The sequence below is a fragment of the Carassius gibelio genome, chromosome B22 (genome assembly GCF_023724105.1).
Source record: "Carassius gibelio isolate Cgi1373 ecotype wild population from Czech Republic chromosome B22, carGib1.2-hapl.c, whole genome shotgun sequence".
Taxonomy (NCBI): domain Eukaryota; kingdom Metazoa; phylum Chordata; class Actinopteri; order Cypriniformes; family Cyprinidae; genus Carassius; species Carassius gibelio.
In genome coordinates, this window is record NC_068417.1 from 8,450,584 (window position 1) to 8,475,252 (window position 24,669).

The window sequence follows — 24,669 nt, forward strand, 5'->3', positions numbered from 1 at the left end:
GTTGCCTACTAGTGTTATACAGTAGGCCTATAATAATATAATAATATAGTAATAGTGTTCACTACATTTACAGTAGCCAATATATATACCCAGATAGCAAACAGTCATTGAAACTATGCTGAATCAACATCCCGTTGTCAACATTAAGTCATTGAATCAACATCGAACTCTGATGTGATTCAACATCATTTTGCACCCTGATTTAATATTGAAACAATGTTGAAATTCTGTCCATAGATCAACGGAATTTCAATGGTATTTCAATTATCAGGAATATTGAAACAATGTTGAAATTTCAACTGAACCAAGGATCAACGTGATTTCAATGGAATTTCAATCGTTTTAAAATGTTAATTTTAAATGTAATGCCATAAATTGAATAGCCTGCTTTATCTACAGCCAGGATGTAAAAAATTAATGGAACATTTAAAATCTTGTATAAAACACAGAACACACCACACTATTTAAAATCAAATTCATGTTTATTAGCTTCTCTACTCTTTATTTACACTTCATTGTCATCTGATGCCTGCATAAGTTGTCGTCCAGTCCCTCCTGCCCAGTCTGGCGAATAGCGCAGCCACTTTTGGGTGAAAATTGGGTGATGGTAGCTGTCCCCATCTGCTGAGTAAGAGCATCTAAAACAGAAAATAAAATCACAATGCAAAACAAATATAGCATTTAAGTTAAACAGAACATATATTTGAACAAATTCAGTAGCCTAGGCCTATGATTTTTCAATGATCAGATAAGGCAATAAGTCCTCGTGTTGTAGGCTAGATCATATTTCCCCTATATTCAAAGCATTTTTCAAAACTGCCTGTTCATGGATGTATTCGAATTAAAGGGAGGCAAAAAGGATTAGCTTGCAGTGACCTCTTTCATAAGGAAAATGTATGAGGCCAATTGACTCAAAAATGTTTATGTTTATTATTTTATTGGTTCAGAAGTAGTTGTTAACTCCACAAATTTAATATAAATAACTGGATACTAATTAAATAGTTAATGTAGATTAGAGTTACCATAGACAAAAGATGTTTTGACAAAATAATCATAGACAAAAACCATTGCATTCAGTTTTTGATGAGGTTTTGGGCTGGAAAACCAATTGCAAGTGGTGCAAGTTGTTTGCAGAAATAAAATAAAATGAAATCAAAAATGTTGTTTTGCTTACTTGGTGTGCAATAGTGATCTGTAAAAGAACAGAAAAGAAAAAAATATCTGTTAAAAACAGCAATTAAAATTCACAATCATACAGGGTGACTGTACTTTATACATATGTACTCCGGTAACCAATCTGTTATTAAAAATTTAAAAATAAAGAATATAAACGACATAATATACAAATTAAATATACAGTGGTTTATTCTTTTCAGCTACAGTTGATGTAATAGTAGCATTCAAGAAATAAATGTAAAATATAAAAAGCGAAATACACTTTAATGTAGGCATATAAAATATACAATTCTCATTAAAGCTAATGAATTACGCCCCATTAACTGGACTCCCCCGGCCTCTCAGATCACCATACATGTTAAAGGGATTTGAATGCTAAAATATGCTATTTTTTATGCTGCACTTTCTTCCTATAGTGAATATCAAGCTACAATATATCTGTTTGTCAGCTCAAAAGTTTCAGTGGTAGAACTTTTGCCTGGCGAGTCAGAGGTCCGGGTTTGGGTATTAAAATGAAGTACAATAGTTGTGCAAGTACAATGCTGTATCACTTGCGACGCAAACATCCAAAAGCAAATGAAAGCCGATGAGTACAACTGATTAGTAGTTTACACTTTAGATTAGGGGGTGCAGAAAGCTTAGTAAATTATTTATAATGTTTATTGAGATAATAGTACAATGTTGACATTTCAATGATTTATAAGTGATTAATAATATATTAACTAGTAACTATTAACCATTAAGGATTTTGTTTGATTCAGTTGTTTACTGAAGGCCCTGACTGAAACCCCAGGGTACTCAGGGTACTCACTGTCTGACAGGAGGTTAACTCAGACTCTGCTCATCATCACTGAAGAGTCCAGGAACAAAACAAGCCATCTGACACAGAGACAACAATATTTACTCTGCAGTTCCAGGTTCATTAGAAGGAAACAAGATAAAGCAGAGGTAAAATGCAGATAAAAGACAGAATAATATATATAACAACAATAATAACATATGTAATATACAAATTCTACTACTAATAATATAATCTTAAAATAACAGAATCTATATTTTTAATTTTAGGATGAGTGTGACTTACCTTTTGATGTCAGGGACTTCTTAAATTTGGCGAAATATATTCTGAAAAAGGCATATTAATGTATTTCATGAGCTTCTTTCATGAGCTTCTTTTCATGAGTTCACCTGTATTTCTAAGTCAGTATCTCCCTTCAGCCACATTTCTGAAGGGAGATACTGACTTAGAAATACAGATTTACTGAAGAAGCTCATGAAATACATTAATATGCCTTTTTCAGAATATATTTCACCAATTTTCTTTTCAAAAATCTTGGAGTTTCACTTTGTTCTGTATAGTTTCTTTCTGTCCACCTGAAATCACAGAACAATTTGTATTAATATCTGTTTATCATGAAATATCAAAACTCATGTGAACTTGTTTTCAGCCGATTAACGTTACACTCTCAGTGTAAGTGACGTCATCGATTCAGTAAATCAGCCTTTTCTAAAAAAAAAAAAAAAAACACTGACAAATCACCAGCAAAACATTCAGAGCCATCAAAATATTTCATACACACACGACGATTTGATGAAAAGCCCAGAGTTTCATCAAAAAGAGCTCAAAATTAGCCTAACATTACCTGAAAACTGCTAAGATAGATGCTAACGGACTTTTTCGAAGACACTAAACCATTTCTATAAAATAAATTTAATTGAAACATGTCAATAACAAGTAAGAAACGTGTCAGAAACATTTGTATATCATATTTGTGTGATTTTAGCGACTAAACTTACCTAAAACAGCGTAAACCGCAGCGAGACACGGAGATTACTGCTTGCCAGTAACGTTTTTTGTGTTGACGCCCCGTTTCCATGGCAACTCTGCTCCTCGCGCAGAACTCACCGCACACACAGCATTCACACAAACAAACATCTAGAGTTAAAACATTACATTTATAATGTACAGCCTCATTCAATAATCACTCACTATAGTAAGATTAATATAGTAGAATATAGTAGATTCTTTCTGGCAGCCTGTAAAAGAGTGAAAAACACGACGATAAAGCAGTCAGGACTTCTCTTTAATAAACCGCTTTTACATTTTCCCTCCGAGAAACTGCTGTACACGAAAGGCTTTAATATTAATTTACCGTGACCGTTGTCTAAACAAGTTAACGGTAACATTATTTGAAAATGAGCCAGTCTCTTCAGCTGCCCACAGACTGTATAAAAACACACCGCGTGCCTGTGCTGTCTGGGTTCATATCGAACATTAAGCAAGCTTACCTGTACGCTTGTGCCAAGGGTCCAGAAATGAGCTGTGTCCGGTGCAGTACGTTGGGTATACCACCCGTTGATCTCCCGGTCAACCAAAAATCGATGGATTTTCAATCATATTTCCCGGTCAACTATATTTCGATGCATTTTCTATCATATTTCCCGGTCAACTATATTTCGATGCATTTTCTATCATATTTCCCGGTCAACTATATTTCGATGACTTTTCAACAACCGCATCGTTTCTCTGTCCACTATAAATCAATTACTTTTCAACACATTCAGGGATCACCCGGTAACCAAATATCAATGCTTAATCAATCATAAAGATAACTATGGATCAATGTTGTTCCAATATTGTTGCCATCAACATTAATAACATCAGGTTTTCATCGATATGATAATGGTGATTCAACATTTATTTTGCATTGAAATTTCAATATCAACCATAATGATGATTCAGATGGAAAAACAATGTTTATTCAATGTTGGCTTGCTGTCTGGGTAATAACCATAATGAGGTTTGTTGGTCGTTCAAGAACATCATTCCTATAAACAAAGAATAAATTAAGGTTACAGTTTGCCATACATGTTGTTTCAGGGCTAATAAAAGCTGTTGATCCAGCATAATCCATCGTGTTCGTAATGTAAAACGCTCTATAAGTGCCGTGAAAGTGTTTCGAGAGCATATTTAGTTAAAAGAGCCCAAAAGCTCCGTATAAGCGCGCGCCGCCCAGTGAAACGGCTCGTGCTGCATCCAGCCGTCCGTGAACAGTGATTATGAAGGGTTGCGCGCAATCTGTCAAATTGTCTCATTTGCATAATAAACTCTGAGAGCAGCCACTCTCCTCTTGCCGAGATAAACCGTAAGGGTATTCAAGCGAATTTCCAGAAAGAACTAATTTGCCTCCTCAAAAAAACACTCGGTTTAAGGTCGCATAAGAATCGGATTAGCATAACAGAAAGCTTCAACCTTCCGTTTTCAGTTGTTGAGGTACTTAAAGCTGAATTCTGTAACATTTGGTCATATGTTTCTAGATTTATGCGCTCCAGAAAAGGCGCGAAATATCTGTAATGGCGGTGATATGGGACTGAACTGATCTGGGGTGCGTTTCCCAAAACCATAGTTGCTAACCTGTTAGGAAATTGCATTGCAACCAACAAACTATGGTTTTGGGAAATGCACCCCTGGTCGTTCAGCTTCCAGGCGAAAATTAATTCTTATTTTCCAATATCTGCTTTATAAAATATAAAACAAACAATACTGTATGTCTAACTACAATTCTTGTGCTTGGGTGCAACCTGCTTTTTCCTCACAAAATGTTTGAATTAGTACTGTAGTGCTAAGTACTGAAATATTAAGTGAGTGAATTGATTTCAAACAGAAAACAAGCTTAAAGTATTGTATTATTGTGATTTTGTCTGTCTGTTGAACAGCAGCAGCATCACTATAGTTAAAAACTAGGGAAATTATCTAAAAATCCCAAACAATTTCTTTACATTTTGTGAGATAATTGACAAGGTGGTGAAATAAAATGCAAGCCCAATGTCTTACCAAAAATCTGTGGTGTTTCTGAACTCCTAGTTAATGAAAAACAGAAAGATGATGTTGTGTCACAATTTTGAACAATTTTCAATGATAACTGAAACAAAGTAAATTAACAGCGATGCGGACAGAAATTTCTGTAAAACAGACAAAATTGAATGAAATGGTATATGCATGTTAAAGACATTCTAGATTACTCGTATTAAAGCATTTATGTTGCCTTTTTCAAAACTAAGACCAGGTAAAATGGTTTAGTTTTGTCCCACGTCTCAAGAATCAGTGCTCTGCCAAACCAAAAGAACAAGTAAACAAATAAAACAATTGTTGTATCGAATGCATCTGAAAGAATACACCCATGATTAGATCCGAATACAAGTGCATTGAACAATTTCTAAGCAATTACTCGGAGCAAAACGCATTCTATCTTGTTCATCTCTCCAAGATGATGTCTGGCTCTTTCTGCTGGATTACTTTTCCATGGCTTGATTCAATTGATGTGCCATTTGTAGCTCAGCTCTGCCACGGGCGGCGGACAGTCCAATTTACTTCGTTCTCATTTATTCGAAATTTCCATGGCTTTTGGCCACTCCGATGCAAACATTGCTTTGATGGGCTCCCGAGGAACAGTGCTAATGAGTTAGATCGAGAAAAGCAATTAGCCCCGGAGATCCTTCACCTTCTCTTTTGCATTGTCTAGAAACATTAGGATTTTTAAGGCTTTTTACCAAGATCTCATGTTATATATATATATAATACTGTATAAACCAACCTTTTGTTCTCTCTTCAGCAGGACGCTGTCATTGACCGTAAATAGCATCAGGTGAATGGTTCAAGCCTTCAGGTGAGTCCAGTGGCATTTGTGGAAGATTTGCTGCAAATCTACTGGCCGTGAAGTGATATTAACATAAACCTTCCTAGAACATTGAACTAACTTGGTTGTTTAGATCACTGGTTCCCAACATTGCACATTTTTCATCTCTCCTTTGTCTAAACACACTCATTTCAGGTCTTGGAGTCTCTACTAATGATCTGAATCAGGTGTGTTTTATTAAGAAGACATGGGCCTCCAGGAACATGGTTGGGAACCACTGGTATAGATCACTCACTCAACTGACTTGTCAAACAGCATTAAATAAGTATAGAATTGTGTGTAAAAACAATCAAAATGTGGTAGAGCATTGTGTTGTTAGTGCAAAAGGTTGTGGGTTCAATTCCAAGGAAACACACATACTGGTAAAAAATGCACTGTAAGTCGCTTTGCATAAAAGTGTCTGCTAAATGCATAAATATAAACATCTGCTTCCTCCAGTGGTTTTTACACAGATACGTGGTTAATCCACATGTCATTTATGTCTCTGGGTCGCTATGTTAAAATTGCAAGCAGTGGGTGGCAAAATGCATCAAGATAAGATGTTAGATTACAAGCTTGTTGAGCTTATGAATGCGTTTACCATTTCAGGTATCAGGCCAGATTGTGAAATAACTGATTGTTCTGTTGAGATGCCATGTGCGATGACAGCTGATTGGTCCTCGTATATTCTGCCGATGAGCAATTTCATTTCTCCATCTGCCTTGTCAAACTGAGCTCATGAAATTTTAATGATGCCATGGAAATCTAATGCTAGACTTAATATGAACTACGTCCATGGATATTTCCAGACCAAATACGAGGCACAACATTTTCAGACAACATTTCTTTAATACAAAGTCAACATATCTACATACACAGTGGTTTCAAACCAATTATTGTGTCCATCAGAAGTAACAGTTTGAAAGTGATAGCACTTGGCCTTCGTACGAAGAGAAACTATTTTCACGTTTGCGTTTGGCTTGTTTCTTTTTTTTTTTTTTTTTGTTGGCCGTGGTTTTAATACGTTCGCTTTTGTATATTGGTTCTCCATTGTTTGTAGTCTAATCGATTCACACATTTAGTCGGATATCCTTAAATTGGGCAGACGAACAGGACTTCTGAGCATCTTTGCCATCGCAGGATTTGGAGATCAGTCAGACAAGTCCAAGGGTCCTTTGCGGGGGTTTTTTTCCCGCCCGAGGAAAAGTTCTTTAGAAACACACAAAACTCCCAACAGTTTAAAAGGCAGCACTGGAATTTCCAGATTCCAAGTTCTCTCATACTTCGTCCCCCAATGTAAAAACAAAACAAGAATAAAAGTGAACTAAACATGGCATCGGTAGACCTCTAGAGCTTTGCAATGAACTATTTATTAGGAAAAAGATGACACGCAGAAGCAGTGGTGAGAGAAGTATTTGTATTTAAACTAGCAATGATGACTTGAAGCTAATCACCAAACGTCCAACCAATTCAAGGCAATTTGCTCTCGCTGTTCGTATGGCATTTAATAGGCACTGGGCATTTTATAAGCCCTTCTTCATCCCGATCCAACAACAGAATGACTCAGAATGAGAAAAACAGAAAATGATTAGTGCTTCAGGCTCAGTACGGGTAAGAATGAGAATCATTTTTGGGTGAATCTCATAAAACCTTTCCAGAACATTGCTTTGTCATATTTCACTCCAAAATAAAAAGAAAATTAAGATTTTTTTTTGTATGTTTTGAATAGGTTTTGCATTACAACATTTAATTTTCAAGATTTTTACCAGAAATACTCATTACCATAGTCCACTCAAAAAAAACAAACAAAAACAAAAAAAAGTATATGTATATATATATATATATAATTTTTATTGCCTTAATGAAAAAAAATTCACATTACTTTAAAATAATTTTATATAATTTGTTGCACTGATTGACACGTTGAATTTAATAAATTTTAACTGTAAAAAAAAAAAGACTGAGTAATGAGAAATTCAGTGAATTTTTAATTTTGGAGATGTATTAGTGTATTACAAATGTAAAAAAAAAGAGTGATGCACAAAGTCTTATGGAAAAAGGAGAAGTGTTGTGATTTCTCTCACCACTGGACTGCAGTGTGTGTTGGCTAAGATAAGAAAAAAGTGAAGAGTTGGGAAAAACAACAACAAATGGATCAGAATAAAAGAGGAATGAAGTGAAGAGAGATAAACAGAGCTGTTAGCATGAGACAAAGCTTCTTTCAAAACTGCGGAAGGTTTCCATTAGCATAAACTTTTGTTGTTGTTGTTAATATCTCAGTTTTGTTCAAAGACAGAAATCTTGTGGGTCAATTATACAAATACATATAATATATATTTGTTTATTTACAGGCATTATATTCAGGATCTTAGTTGATATCTAACAAACGATTGAACATTCGGTGGTTTGAAAAGTAAAAGACAAATAATGTTTCAAAAAATGAAAGCTTTCACAGATATGGGGCTGTAACTGTTTTTTTTGTTTTTTTTTTAGTAAAATTTGGAAAGTATAGATAATTTTTTTTGTTCAATTCAATATTTAGTAAACCAGTTCTACATCTTTTATAAAAGTAATACTTTAGTTAATACTAGTACTATTGATGAATAACAACAGGATTGCAATCATAATTCAGCCTTCATAAATGGGCAACAGGAAGTCAAAGCTCTTCCTGCAATGATTTATGGGAAATTTCTGCATTTCTGATAATGCATTTCCCCGACTCTTTAAAAAAAACAAAAACAATAAAAAGTCATTCATGATTTCATACAAACAATTTCATAATTTTATGGTGGTATAAAAATGAGTGCCCGTTTCAAAAACAAAAACAAAAACGGCTATGCATATGAAGATTTGGATACATCTTTATATTCTGCTCTTAAATATCATATATGTGAGTGTGCATGTATACATTTACGTCCCATTCGTCTATGTATACATGCACACAAGCACATCTCATGTTACATTTCTACAGTGAAAAAATAGAATGTCTTTTAACATAATATGAGCAAAATGAGCATTATTTTTCCTTGCTAATTAAAAAAAAAATGAATACAGTATCTTTGTTAAAAAAAAAAAAACGCAAAACACTAAACCAAGAATTCAAATGTATGTTAAGAAGATAATAGTCAAAATAATACAACAATAATGCATTAGATTTTTTTTCTATGATGTTACAAGAATAAGGCTTTTTTGGAAATAAGATTACACACGGCTCTTTCATTCTCTCACCAATCAGAACACTCCAGGTTCAAGCATTCTCCAGTACAGCCAATCAGCTCTAACGGCGAGCGAAGGCCCCTCCCACTCATACCCATATGCATGAGTGTGTAAAACAGTCCCACCTACAACAACAGATTCACAAGATAGTTGTACCGCAGTTTCATGGCGCAAACATATGCCCATTTCTGGCTCTTCATTAGCCAAAATCCATTGAAGAAACACCTCAAAAAGAACCAGCAACTGAACGCAAGAAATCCAAAAGTGACCAGGAATGGGCCGTTGATGACGATAAAATGCAATTTAATCCTGGGCGACTGTTGGGGCATAAGGAAATGGATTGATTGGTGGGACCAGCACACGTAATCATGCTCTCGCACACTTACATCTGGTGAATCGGACTCTTCACATGTACACGTACAGCATAATGGAGCAAAAGCAGCATGTTTGGTATCAAGAGCAAAACAAAACCAAAAAAAGAAGAAAAAATTATTATTGGTCACTGGGGACGTCGAAGTACTGGAAACAAGACGTAGCCATGCATCTCCTATCAGGTCTGCCAAATGCGTTGTGTACGTCAATGGAGAGACCAGTCAATGTATCAGATGAAATCGCCAAAGAAATGCAAGACTTTGTTGGTGGTTCTTCTCGTCGTAATCTCCAATTGACACAACAGGTCAAGCTCCCATTGGCTCTCAAGGATGGAAATGGAGCTACAAGGTGCTGAAGAAACCCGAGACTTTGTTGATGGTTCCACTGGTCCTTATCTCCAAATGATGTAACATTTCACGCTCCCACTGACTCTTGAGAGGTGGAGATTGATCTACATTGCGCCCAAGAAACTCAAGACTGACTTAGTGGATCCTCTGGTCCTAATCTCCAATTACACAACAGGTCAAGCTCCCATTGGCTCTCGAGGATAGAAATGGAGCTAAATTGCACCAAATAAACTCGAGATTTGTTGGTGGAACTTCTTGTCCTGATTTTCAGTTGACACAATATTTCACGCTCCCATTGGCTCTCGAGAAGTTAAGATGGAGCTACACCGGCAGAAAAGTTCACTAGCACGTCCTCAAAAGCACAGAAAAGCTGTCCCCACCTCAAGAAACCAATGCAATTAGGTTTCGACCATTTCCTTGAATGCCTCAACGGCTCAAGACATGTCAAGTTCTTGTTTGGCGATTCCAGTGGTTTCAAGAGGAGAGTAACTTTCTCAAGTGGACGAATGGTTTGCCTCAAATTGCTTCTTAAGTGGTTCCCAATTTTGTCTGAATGGCAACATGTCAGTCAAGGAGAGGCTTGGATCCAAGACGAGAGCAGCAAAAGAAGTCTTGTCTGTACCATTGCTCCAACTTCTCCTTTGAAGACAGCAAAGACGACTACTGTTACACCAACAGATGACATTTCAATGGAAACGTTGCCATTTTAGAAAACAAAGGAGGATTTTAAGTTCCAACCAATTAGGTGCTCATCATTTATACTTAATTTTGTGGTCATGTTGTATCTCACTGACTTTTCCTTCATGTCTTTTTGTAATATGTTCATACAGTTAGTTTGAAAAGAAACAATGCTTGTCCTCCATGTCCGAACACTTGAGGTAAAGTTAGTGGTCCGGCACCTAGATGGTTATTCCCGCCTTACAGCCTGAGCCAAAACATTTGGTTCCTCCATCACGAGCTTGGGATGTAGAGGGGTTTGGGATCCGTTTGCACTTCTCTAGTGTTGCTTGTCCAATTAGGGATACACACGATGCATTTTGATTGGTTCCAAAAGATGATTCTTCCCAAAATTTTTATAAATTGTGTATAGTTGTCATCGTTTCCTGGTTTCAAGCAAGTTTTTATGGCTCAGGAGGCTGTTGGGGGAGGGGGCTTTGTGGGACGGGGGGAACAAAAATGGCTTTTTACGTTGCATAGTGATCAAAGCTTCCAAGGTACTCCAGAGCCGCTTGATAGCAAAACTGGTACTCGTCCTGTAAAGCAAAACACAAATGCATCGGCGTTCGTTATTACTTCAATTTGCCAAACGTGCAGCTATTAAACAAGACAATCTGTCGTAAAACAGATGCTCTGGACTCTCACCTCTGTTTGCACCATTGCTGGCCGTTGCGTTCTCAGCATTTTGACCGTCTGAAAGATATCCACCACACCCTCGTAGCGCATCCGCTCCAGCACGATGCTTAGTGTGATGAAGACCCCGGTCCGGCCCACACCGGCGCTGCATTGAGGAAAACACAAGCTTGTGTTAAAAAGGGCTCTGTGAAACTTTGTGAAACTGATGATGGTGCAGTGGAAAAGGGTCAGTTTGTTAGCATAAATGGTCATAAACCAATCACCCTGATTTAATGTTAAATATAAATAAATAAGTGGATTTGAAAATAAAAACACAACTCAAAACTACTAAATATTAGTACACAAGTTTAATCAATTTATAATAAATAATAAATTAAATCAAAATACAAATCAAAATCAGATACAAAAACAAACTACAACTCGTAAAATATTGGTTTAATCCAATTATCTAAAAATGAAATTTTTGATTTTGGTAATAAAAGAAGGTGTGGTTGGTCTAAGAAAGTAATATAACTACAATAAATAATAAAATAAAAATAATAAAAGAACAACAAACAAACAAACAAAAATAAAAATGTGGATTTGAAAACAAAATCTTCACAATTTTCACCAGTTTATTCAATTAATAATAAATAATAAATAAAAGAATAACAAAACATTAATCAAATATTTAAAAACAAACAATAACTAATAAAATACTAGTTGAATCTAAAAAAAAATAAAAAAATAAAAAAATTAATAAATGTGATTTTGTTATTTAAGAAGATGTGGTTGGTCTAAGAAAATTATATATCAATAATAAATTATAAAATATAAAAATAATAAAAGAACAATAAATAAACAACAATTAAAACAAAAACTCAAAGGTACACTATTTTCCTGAGTTTAATCAATTTCTAATTCATGATAAATAAAATAAAATAAAAATATTACAGATTAATAAAATATTAAATAAATTAGTAGCGTTGAAATTTTACGAACAAAAAAAAAACTCATACTCAATACTACAAGTTTAATTCAAGTATTTATAAACAATAAATGAATTTTGGAATTAGATATTTGTGTGATTAGTCTAATAAAATAATAATTCTGGGAGATTTACATAAAAAAAATCATAGCATTATGTCCATTCCTTCATCACACTGTAAGGGGAAGCTCAAGTGCATTGTGGGATACAGTTTTCCACACAGTGTGCTCTTGCACATTACACATACTGTATACTACACTATTTTTAAAGCCCTGGCTAGTATACTATTCTGTATTCACGCTATAGCCATCTATCTAAACAGCAGCAGAATAAATCAGACTCATTCAGTTCGAACAAACGTGCGCTTTAAGCTCGTCTCGCCATGACAGCGCTTCAAATAGACGAGTCTAAAGTCTGATTTTTCAAGGCTGCTTCATAAGCTGCTTTGGTGGCGAGCGATTTCACCAAGCCAACAATAATTGATATGACAACGGGCTTATTTCTCCCTTCGCCTCCACTTGGGAATCAAACGTGACAAACGGCTCGGGAAAGCATCTAACGGAGGCCTCTGATTGGCTGAGACAAGGAACCAATCACAGCACGGCGTTGTAATGATGTAACCTCGCAGGGAGAGTCGGGGAATCTAATGAAAAAGCACTTGGGAGTCTCTCGACGGTGACTGTCAGGAAAACAAAACGCTTTTGACGTTTCTGTCCGTCCGAGCTGCCAGAATCCTCCAGAAAGGAGGCTGAAGAAAGGAGGAGAAAGAAAGAAGTGGCTCCGCTCTCAGACTTCAGCCCAAGCGCTGGTTAAATAGATAGACTTTCAGATCTGACAGGCGTGAAGACGCGCTGAATGAGAGGATTTACACTTCCATTCAGTCAACGTAATCATGCAATTAATGACAAAACCATGTGGCTCTATTAGATATGAAATCTGGGGGAGAGATGGATGGATGGATGGAGAGAGAAAGAGAGAGAGGAAGATTAAAGGAGGAGTTGAAAACTGTCAACCATCGTCCAAGACAAAAGAACCAAATGTAAAGAGCGTTTCCTGCAAAAATCAATAACTCAGTGGGAAAACATTCTTAAGACAAAATAAATTCAGCTTTAAATTTGTGTTTAATAATTTTAATTAAGCGTCCATTTATTTTTCTCATATAGGCCTACTGCAAAACAGGATTTTCTTCAGTATTTTTGTCATTTTCTAGGATAAATATTTAAAGATTCATAAATCAAATTATATTTACTAAAGAAGTAAAATGTTATGACACAATAATATGAATTACTTTAAATACTTTATTCTCTCTCTCTCTCTTTATATACATTAAAAAATATTTATTTTATTACAATAGATTTATTATCAGTATAATAAATTAGTGTAACAATTACTATTAATATTATTTTATTGCTACACACACAGTAAAAGTATCATTATTATATAATTATATAAAATTCTTGCTATATTCTTAATAATAATTAAATTTTTTATTATATTTAAAGGTTTTATATAAATGTAAAATGTAAATAATTTTATAATAAATAATGTAGAATAAATTATTCAATATTTCAAGTAATCCATTAATAATATTATAGTATTAACATATAAAACGATTATATATTATCCTTATTATATATAATTATATAAAAATGTGTTCTTAATATTTTATATATTTTAATTATATATTTTATAGAAGTTGAAAAAAACATATATAATTAAAAAAATATTTTTTAATGATACATTATGAAGATATAATCTAATAATCTTACTATAGAGTTTATTTTTTTATATATATATATATTTACACTTATTTCTCAAACTCTTTTCTTTTTCGTTTTGTTTGTCAAAAGAATTTATTTAGTGTCCAGTACAAATATCTAAACATTCATAAATCAAACAACATTTACTTGAGAAGCAAGATATTAAGTGCTCTTTTCTGAAGGATTGATCAAAATGAAGTGAGTTTAAGCTTAAAACGAGAACAAATAGTCAGAAAAATCAACTTCACTCAAAGGAGAAATTAGATTATATTTTCTAACCCTATTGGCTGATATTTGTTCTTGTTTTAAGAAAAAACTTACTTAACTTTGATACATTTGTGTGGGAAAAATACGTCTGCTATTTTTGCTTCTCAAATAAATGTATCTTGGTTTTAAAATGTTTGGATATTTTTCCTGGAAAACAAGATGATGCAATGCAGTCAAGATCAGAAAAAAGACCAAAGACAGCATAAAAACGTCTCTTTGAAGGAGCCGCGGCGCCACATGAAGCACAAGCTGAAGACCGAGAGACCGAGAGACGGATGAGAGAGAAAAACAAGAGATAGACATCAAATTCCTGTAGCTCCAGAAACACCAAATATAGGTGTTTGACCCCAAAAATCAGCATCTCCTGAATGATGATATCATTTAATTTAATTCACAGGCACATTTGTATTGGTGTTGAATGATCGAGATCCATGAACCCAACATTATCTGTATAATGCACTGCTAGTTCCAAAAAAGAAGAAGAAATGTATATGTGCGTGTAAAAATGACTGTAATAAATATATACAGTACAGTGGCATTGGAAAGTTTGGGAACCCCTTGCAGAATCTGTGAAAATATGCATAATTTTATCAAAAGAGAGATCATACTAAATGCATGTTATTTTTTATTTAAACCCTTTCCAGCAGTGACTTTATGATTTTGAGATCCATCTGTTCACACTGAGGACATTTGAGGGACTCAAACACAACTATTTAAAAAGATTCAAACGTTCACTGATGCTCCAGAAGGAAACAAGATGCATTAAGAGCTGTGTGAGGGTGTGAAAACTTTTGAACCAGATGAAAATGTCCACATTTGTCTTATTTTGTTGAAATATTTTTTTTTCCAATTTAGTTCCTCTAGGCCTTCGTAAGCAACAGAAGATACTTGTATGTTTCCAGGTACACAAATTAAGTACAATTTACCTTGATCTTCAAATTCCAAAAGTTTTCACCCCCCAGCTCTTAATGCATCTTGTTTCCTTCTGGAGCATCAGTGAATGTTTGAATCTTTTTAAATAGTTGTGTTTGAGTCCCTCAAATGTCCTCAGTGTAGTAAGATGCATCTCAAAATCATAAAGTCACTGCTGGAAAGGGTTCAAATATGCAAAGATGCTGGAAAACTGAAGAATCAGCAGGAGCTTAAAGATTTTTCTGGAGAACGCTGCTCAGTTTAACTGTTCAGAACAAACAAGGGACTCATGCACAACCATCACAAAACAGAAAGACAGTCGAGGATCATCAGGTAACAGAACACAGTACTAAGAACCAAGGGTTCACAAACTTTTGAACGTTTTTTTTTTTTTATAATTTCAGCAATTCTTTTTTGTCTTGTGGACTACATGTTAATATCTTTTATGTACAATATCTTACTCAGGACAGTACTAAATAAAATATAACATGCATTTAATTTGATCTCTCTTATTTTGATAAAAATATTCACATTTTCACAGATTCTGCAAGCGGTGCCCAAACTTTGGCATGCCACTGTATATGTGTGTTTATGTGCTCAGCTGAAAGGGCGACGGGATGCTTCCTCACCTGCAGTGGACAGAAATGGGCCCGTCCTGTCCAAACTGCTCCTTAGTTTTATGCACCTGTCCGATGAAGTCAATGAAGCCCTCTCCTGATTTAGGAACGCCCTGCTCCGGCCAATCGGTGAACTGGAACTGCCGCACGGTCCTGGACTGGCCGTCCTGAGAGATAAACACAAACACCAAGCGTCAGTCTCTTTCATTCCCACAATCCTTCACTGCACACAACAGCAGTGGATGGATGGCTTCATCTGGACGGAGGCGTGCCGATACGGGATTTAACCGGCCGGAGTGACTGTGCTGCTAATCGATGGGCTGGAGAAACCCTGATGGATGGAGTGGAGAGCGACGGCCAGGACAGAGAAACAAGCGATCGAAGGGAAGCTCAGGCAGAACCGGGCACAATTAAAGCCGAAAGGGCTGGAGATATTCACTCATCCCTACAGTCAGAGTCCGGCAGATCAAACACACTTAACCACAGTCCAACAACGAGGTTTCTGGATCACAAACGTTACACAGCAGACACAAAACAGAAACTCCTCTAGATTCCTGTCTCCTAATGCTGGTGTCTTTGGTTTTTGTTTGCATGTGCAGTTCGTTTTTGCTGCAACATAAGAAGGGTGAAAGAAGACGGCAGGACTGAACTCTGCGCACACACTACAGGGCCGAGTGATGTGTGTCCAATTGTGTGATTAAATACGTGACTTGTTTCCTGCAAAAGCCAGCATGGTGGTATCCCATCATGCCTCGGCCCAGGCCCCGCCTCCTCCAGTCGGCTCTGATTAAAGCTCTCTTTGATTCTTGCTGCAGTCTGATTACTGGAGAGCCGGCCTGGATGATTCAATCACAATTAAAGTGCTCGGCTGGAATGAGTGACGCTCGGGATGCTCATTTTGTCTTGGGCCCGTCCTCTCGTGTTCATGTGTCGACTGTCAGAGTGTTTCGCTTTAGAGGTTTGCCGGAAAGGCAACTCGACTGATGAGGGGTGAAGTAGTTAAGAGAGCGGTTCTGCTAGTGTTCGCTCTCTTGATGGGATATTCAGACATGTCTAGAGGAAGACCTATAGCTGAGACTCATGGGAAACACGATTATAAGACAGCTAACAGTATTTTAGCTCAGAATAGATAAAGAACAATATTGAACGGCATAATTTTTACCAAAAGCACTTTGTTAATGATATAAATCTGCAAGATGTGCTTCTGAAACGCTAGAAAAAAAATATTTTTGAGGCATGGTATAACCTTGTTTTTATGCCACAATATACGTCAATATTTACAGTCAATAGTGATTTTTGATTATTATTAAGAAATTATTAAATTTACTAAATACTATTAATGACGTTCTTAAATATAATAAAAATAATAATTAAATAAAAACTATTATATAATGTAATAATGCTAAAAATATAAATGCAAACATGCAGGTAAATATTGCTTGGCTTATATTTATATATATATTTTATATAAATAAATAATAATATACCATAGTATTACCATGTTTTTACCGCATGATGTACATGATAAAATATTATAATGTATACAAAATAATCAATATATACACATATAAGAAATTAAAATACTCAAAATATAATTCAAGTTAAATTCTTATATTAATATAGAATTGCTAAACTATAAACATTTTATTGTGTTTTTATATAAAATAAATATTTAATGTAAATAATATACACATAAATAATAATATTAATGTTTTCACCACATTATTTTTCATTTTTATTAGATATATGTCATGATAATAACATACATATAAATACAAAGACATATAAATGTGGTAATCACTCAATACTATGGTATACAGGAAAATACTGTGGCATTACCATGTTTTTCCCTTATGATGCCAAGAAAACACAATAAATTTTGAAGAAAACTTGGTATTCTGCCTTGGAGTACCAGGGTATGTAAAGTTTAATACCACAATATCAAAGTACTACAGTATTTCGATGATTTCATACATGGCACCATGGTAATACTGTGTTTTTGGATACATCCCATGCTAATACCATGATAATCTTGGAAATACCAAGGATACTTTATGGTAGTCAATTGTATTTCCAAGAAACGCCCCAAAATAACACATCGAGGTACCATGCAAAAGTCTTACAAAAGGTAAATGAAGATGGAAATCATTCAGTAGCCAATATATTATTGTTTTACTTCAGGACTCACCCGAGCATCTGTCACTTTGAACTCTCTGAGGATATACTGCGGCATGTTGTACTCCGCCATGGGATCCACCACAAAGTATTGATATCTAGCGGAGCGCTCCGCTGGCCAGTACTGGTGACACTTTTCCTGTGAAAACACACAAAAACATCATTAAATGACATGATCTGGAAGCTGAAAGCCATTGGATTTAAAGAAGAGGGACACTCACTCGTCCCATCTCCCTCAGTTTGGTCAGCATCACAACAATTGTAGAGTTGTTCTCCCACAACATCCTCCAGAAGTCTTCAGTGGTCTCCGCTAATGGGCCCTGAGTGGCTATATAAGCCCTCTGTTGTCTACAGCAAAGAGAAAGTAAGTCTCTGTGAATCAAGGTGCTAAAATGGACAAAATTAACAACTTTGGGTCACTTTGTCGCTGTTGTAGTACCTGTATCCATCAATGAAGCTGGAGTTGATATAGTCGGACCCCTCCAGTCCTCTGATGGGCTGCAGGCACACTCGAGTGGTCTCATAGGGCATGATGTTGACTAGCCGGTTTTTAAATTTGTTGCATGGCAGATTGGCACTTATGAATCTGGACGTATGGGCTTTGGAGTTCGCCAAACGCTGTGGGAAGAGAAAGAGAAAGACGATTGATAAATCCAAGCCAATCTCTAAAACTCCAAACATTTACAGCTGAAAGGATTAGTTCACTTCAAGCATAAACATTTCCTCATAATCTATTCACCTCTATGTCATCCAATATATTCATGTCTTTCTTTCTTTAGTTTAAAACACATTTTTGAGAAAAAATTCCAGGATTTTTCTCCAAATAGTGGACTTCAATGTTGGCCAATGGGTTGAAGGTCCAAACTGCAGTTTCATTGCAGCTTCAAACGGCTCTACATGAACCCAGTCATATACTTTTTAAACACAAATGCTCGTCTTGCACTAGCTCGAACTCATGCATTATGCAAACATGCACGTGTGATGTAGGCGGAAGTAAAGACCAAATGGAAATGCCATAAGTTCTGAAGTTTTTCTTTTTTAATCAGCATTTATAAAATATTGCAAACGTTTTGTAAAAGTCTGTAATGGAAACGCACCTAGTTTTTTCCCCTACCTTACTTTTTTGAACCAAAGTACAAAGTCGACAAATTAACCTCGCAAAACCACTATATGGAGAAAAATGAATCTTTTAAATAGAGTTTACTTTGGATATTTAGCCTTGAAGGACATTACTTGCTGCATGGGAATCTCAGACAATCGTTTAACCGTTCTGACCCTTTATTTTTGGTGTAATGCCTCTATTATTTCTCAGTTTCAGACTGTTTATAAATGGGCGAGACTGGGTGACCCAGTTTACGTGTGCTCGCAGGAAACCTGTCAATGCTTGTTGCTGTTATAATTACCAAAACCCCCATTTTTCATCCATCGGGTGGCATGAAACCCTTCTCTGAAACAATTGGAAAGAACTTTGGTGTAATGGGTCACTGTCACTTTTAGGAAGGCTCTTTTTATTCATATTCTGACTGGACACCACCGTTTTGTACGCGCACATACACCTTGTACTCTCGTGTCATGATCCAAATTAGAGCTTGTAACCATCAATTAACATCAACTGAGCCACAGAATGCGTAATTCTTCTCCGCTTTCTAGGTCAGTTGTCTGGAAGCATTTTCTCCTTTTAACTGGACGAGCCTGGCACATCTAGAAACTGTGCCGCACATTCTCTCTTCTGTTTCGCCAGGTAATGCCTTCGCCCGGTTATAAATCCATTCAGTTCCCGCTCCAGGCCTAGTCTTTTTTTCTCTTTCTTTCAGAAGCAGCCACTGGGTGTTTGTCTTTCCTTTGAGTAGCTTTCAAAGAGGGACCTGGAAGGGCATGAGGCATTCCGGTGGGAAGCGCCAGAAATGAACCGAGCTGTTGAAATCATAAGCATGCGCACATACACACTTTGGCTGGTTTAGCGGGTTTTGTGACATGGTTAGCCCTGTAGGTATCTTATTAGCACTTACACTGTCATTGTGTTGGGAACGTTTCTATCCCTCATGCTAACCATGTAAATGTGACAAATAAAAGTCATAAATTATGTGTTAGTTTATAATCTCTGATTACATAACAAAAGCTCTAAATGGTCAAAACAACCTTTTCTGTTTTTTTTTCCAGTTAGCTCTTTAGCTAACTAGTTAGAAGACTTTATTGCATACTGCTAATTTACATCACTAATTGATTTTTTTGCCATCTTATCATACCTCTAGCTGCTTAATTCGAAATCGTAGCACGTTGCTATTTAATTTTCTGCCTAGAATTGATGCTTTGCTAAACTTCTCTTGCTATATTGATGCTACTTCAGATTTTTTCACAAGGAACATTTCTGAGCAGTTTGCAAAGCAATTTAGACATCATCTAGTTTGATGATCTCATGAATTGGACATTGCTAGCCTTGCTTTAGCAACACCAGATGCACAACCAAACCCACGGTAAAGGTAAACCTGCAACCTTTAGCCAAAAAAGTGAAATGGCTAATGGTAACAGAAAGGAGGCTTCACTATGCCGAATAAACAGCTTTTTAAAGGAAACGGCTTATCATTAAATGAATCGACAGCCTATCTTCTAATCTTCAACATGTTTTAAACTAAACAATACTTTTGGATTTAACTTTTTTAGAGTTTACCAAGAAAAAAAAATGCTGTTTTATAAGAGTAGTCACTGACTTTTTGCGACAGATGGCTTCAGCTTATGGCATTATCATTCATTCCTACAGTATCTGTAAACGATGTTTGAGTGTTGCGGATATTCATTGACGTTAAGGCTGTAATGTGACTGGTTATTAAAGGCACACATGATCCAAGTTACAAGTTCTCCAATATTAAGTAATACGGACCCTCTCATCTCCCTATAGTCAGACAATCTCTGGCACAACTCGATTTCTAAAATAGCACGTTTGACAACGCTACTCACTGAAAGAACTTTAATACGATTTTTAAAAATAGAAATGCTGCCAGGTCCCATCGTTAAATTAATTGGTTTGCCACCTCGCTAATGCTTCCAATGCTTCTCCCTGACTTGGTGAGGATTACTTTGTTCCAGGCTAAAGAGCAAAAAAACTGGAAAGAAGGAGAGCTTTTCAAGGTCTTGGAGGCCAGAAACCTGCAGGAGTGTTTCAGTCGCCAAATACAACCCACAGTCCCTCTCTGCTCATTAGTGAGCACATCACTTCTCCTCAACATCCGCCTTCATCGGGCGTTAATTACCCTTCCCACAATCCCTCTCTGGCTCTCTTCAACTTTCCGTCGTCTCTGTCACAACTAGACTTTCACATCTGTGTCTACAGTAACAAAACATGCTGCCAAGAGGTGTTGATTGTTACTAGAGGCTCTATCTGGCACGTTCGATGCTCTTGTGCCCTCCACAACAACATTTTCAAGATTATCTGACAAGATGTAATTAAAGATGACTAGTTGCAACACAATAAACATACTCATATTTTCATGTGTCTTGCGGTTACCTTAAACTCCAGCTCCATGCCACTAACGTGCTCTCCGGTCTCCACCTGCGCCAGCTTCTGGATGTAGGAGAAGAGGCTTCGTGCCGCCACCTCTGTATTCCCACATGCGACGGCCTCCAGGAGGGCATCATGGATGAAGCTGTACTGGTCTTCTGTCTGCACCATGTAGTTCCTCTGGGAGCGCATGAGGGTCACGTGACCGTAGATGTCCACCGTCTTCTCGTGCTTGATGCGCTCTAGCATGGCGTCAATCACGATGAAGCAGCCTGTGCGGCCCACACCAGCACTGAAAACACAGAGTCAGAGATGAAAATTGCAGGAGAGTTTGGTTTCTTGGTTTCTCAGGTGCCGAATTTTTCCAGTTTAACGGCATTAACATTTTTTAATCCAGTAAATACAGGGGTGGAGCTAGGGTTGGCCTCCTCACTCACAACTGCTGCTTCTATCTATTATTTTTTTCTTAACAAGAACTGCATTTATTTAGACACGGAATAACTTTTGACCACAAATGGGAGACTCTTCAGACGTCAGCACAAGGTATGAGTCAAATAAGGGCAGAAACTGTACAGGTGATGAGGAGCTTCAATAAAACAACAGTCAGATGAGATGTTGTCGGGCCATATCTCAGTAAAAATGAATTATCCTGTCCTGTCAGCTGTTAGACTATGAATATAGCGCGTGCTCTTCAATTGCACACACAAATACTGCAGCACACGCTGTAGCCTATATATATATTTTATATTAACATGCAAATGAAACTAAGAGCATGCATGTCCGATCCACATCACTTTCAGCAGTGGCAGCTCTTAAAGGTCCCATGACATGTATTATTTCCTTTTCTTTAAATGCTTTTTAATGTTTCCTTAGGTGTATTTATATTGTTAGTATGCTATTTACATTAAAAATTTAGAAATAAAAAGCATTTTTATATCCTGATATGAGCCCTCTGGCTTGATTACTTTGTTTTAAGGGGCGTGTCTGCTGCGAGACTCCGAGTAACCGACAACTGTTGTGATTGGCTGACATCTTTGCATACGAAATGCGTATTACATGTGGAACCCCTCTCAAATATATATATATATTTATATATATATATATATATATTTTACTATTACAGCTGTCGAGATTAACGAATCATGGAAGTGTTGATTATATAATTATTTTTTCGATCTTTTCCCATCACATGAAAGGCTGCAGTGATGAGCATTGAGTAGACAGAGTCTGTTTATCGCCTGGATGCAGTGATCTCGTCATTATTGCAACACGTTTTCTCTCACAAAATGCTTTCACCACAACTAACAGCAAACACATGAATACAGTAAGACAGCTTTGTTGTGAAGCATAACAGCGTCATTCATTGTAACGGCAGTTTGGGCAAGTGTGCAGATATACTCGCGATGTGTGACCGCTCCGAAAAAATAAAGGGAGCTATTTTTGATCGCTCTCTGTAGTAAAATCACAATTTAAATAACAGATTTGTTTCATGCTACTAAGAGAAACAACGTGAAGTTGATCGTTTAGTCACTGGCTTCATTCACTGTTACATAAACAGTATTAAACAATTTAGAAAGTAAGTCTGTGTGAACTTGAATAATTAGCTACACATCAGAAATCACTGATCACAGATCAGGCATTAATGAGCACTGTTACTCACTGTTTGTGGCGGTGCTGTCGAATCCATATCATAAAAGTCTGTTTGAAACGCCTGTGCTGACATTGCGACTGAATTATATGTAAATATTTGGGCGGGCAAAGCAGAGAAAGGGGAGGTAACCTTTCTCCTTACAACTTCACAAGGAGGAGATTCAAGATCAGCCCGGTTGAGCTTCCATTTTCTCAAAGGCAGAGAAAGATAGCAAAATCTCGATTTACACAGATTAAAATTTCTAGAAACTTGGGAACCATATACAGGCTAGGGGAACTCATATTAATGTTAAAAAACCTCAGAAATTTTCATGTCATAGGAGCTTTAAAGTAACAGCACCCAAATAACCTAATAACCCAGCGGCTGTGATGTCTCTTCATCAAAGTATAAAATAAAAAAAGAAGAAATTAATAATAATAATAATAATACATTTAATTTAGATTTTAGTGTTTGAAAATTTATTCAATTTCATACTTGCTCAGGTAAAGGGCACAGGGAAATATGACATTTATTATAATGCATTTAATTGAAGATTGTTTTAAGTTTTTTCAAATTAGAAGGCTTTTAGTCTTGACAAGTAGGAGCTGGGTTCAGACCTGCAGTGGGCGATGATGGGGCCAGCGTCCGGTGGATTGCAGGTCTTCACCCTCCTGAGGAAGGCCAGGAATGGAGTGGGGTACTCGGGAACGCCGTGGTCCGGCCAGGCGGTGAACTGGAACTGGCGAACCTCTCGCTTTTCACTGGAACCATTCTGAAACAAGAGCAAGTGCTTTGACGCCAAGTTGCATGAATGCACAAGAATAAATCTTACCGGTGATAAATCTTGCCCTTGTTCCAGCAATGCATGATTTAATCATGTAAGCATGAGATCATGGAGTTGTCTAGTAGTTCAAGGTTCTTACATGTCAGTGTCATAAATATGCTATGTTCGGGAATCGCCTTGTGTCACCAAAACGTCTTCTACAGTGTATTTCAACAAAACAAGGCAGCCAGGAACATGTCTGCCACAGAGGAGATTTGGTTAAGAAGAGGGAGAGACATCAGCGTCCTGCTAGTTCTCGCTGCTAGCATTTATTTCTCATCTTGGACGTCTTTAAAGGGAGGTTTTGCATTTCAATGTCGCTGCTGTTCCAACAGAGGCTCCTTTTGAATAAATGAATAAATAAACGATGTAATTGAGAGCAAACTGGCCCAGTTTTGCCAGATACTTTTTTTTTCTTCCTCTGTCTGTCTTCTGCAGGCTGTTTCTCCGCAGTGAATGGGCTTGTGCAGGATTGTCTTTAAGAATTCATGACTCTGGGTTGACTGTGTGTGTGAGACTGCATGATATGCGCACACATAAATACACCTCGCTGTTCCAGCAAGTGTGTGTGTAAGGGTTGTAAGCAAACTCTGACTATTCAAGCCTAGCAATGCAATACAACAACTGTGGTGCAACAAAACACACCTCATCTGTATTCGAAGATGTCCCTCCAGTAAAAGAGAGAAAAGAGCCATGCGAAGACCAGCGAAGCGCAAGACAATTTAATTGCTCAGGTGATCTCTTCTGAAACTAGTGGATTACTGGGACAAAGATCCAATAACTCTCTGTGCTGTCTAGGAGAATCAATTGAGATGTTGAAGAGATCTCATTTCTCTTTTCAGGGGATTTAAACAAAAGCTTCATCCCGTAACCATAAGCATG

The 24,669-nt window shown here is 36.6% G+C and overlaps 1 protein-coding gene and 1 long non-coding RNA gene across 18 annotated transcripts in view; both read right to left on the minus strand.

Moving 5' to 3' along the window:
• Positions 1-491: 491 nt before the first annotated feature.
• LOC127987388 (uncharacterized) lies at positions 492-3,955 on the minus strand. Of its 2 annotated transcripts, XR_008161192.1 has the most exons (5): positions 2,974-3,955; positions 2,261-2,874; positions 1,988-2,055; positions 1,175-1,192; positions 492-638 (listed from the first exon to the last, which is right to left on the minus strand). It is a non-coding gene; the product is annotated as an uncharacterized LOC127987388 (long non-coding RNA). The 2 variants fall into 2 exon arrangements; XR_008161191.1 differs by having other exon boundaries at positions 2,261-3,955.
• A 2,726-nt stretch (positions 3,956-6,681) lies between these two features.
• The window catches only part of LOC127987450 (receptor-type tyrosine-protein phosphatase S), a 190,140-nt gene continuing 172,152 nt past the window's right edge, over positions 6,682-24,669 (minus strand). For all 16 annotated transcript variants that reach the window (XM_052589784.1, XM_052589783.1, XM_052589787.1 and 13 more), the window contains 8 exons: positions 23,582-23,736; positions 21,341-21,626; positions 18,278-18,456; positions 18,060-18,186; positions 17,852-17,977; positions 15,676-15,830; positions 11,150-11,285; positions 6,682-11,040 (listed from right to left, as the gene is read on the minus strand). In XM_052589784.1, coding sequence (XP_052445744.1) covers positions 10,972-11,040; positions 11,150-11,285; positions 15,676-15,830; positions 17,852-17,977; positions 18,060-18,186; positions 18,278-18,456; positions 21,341-21,626; positions 23,582-23,736 — 1,233 coding nt within the window. In that variant the 3' untranslated portion in view covers positions 6,682-10,971. The remainder of the gene's footprint in view (positions 11,041-11,149; positions 11,286-15,675; positions 15,831-17,851; positions 17,978-18,059; positions 18,187-18,277; positions 18,457-21,340; positions 21,627-23,581; positions 23,737-24,669) is intronic.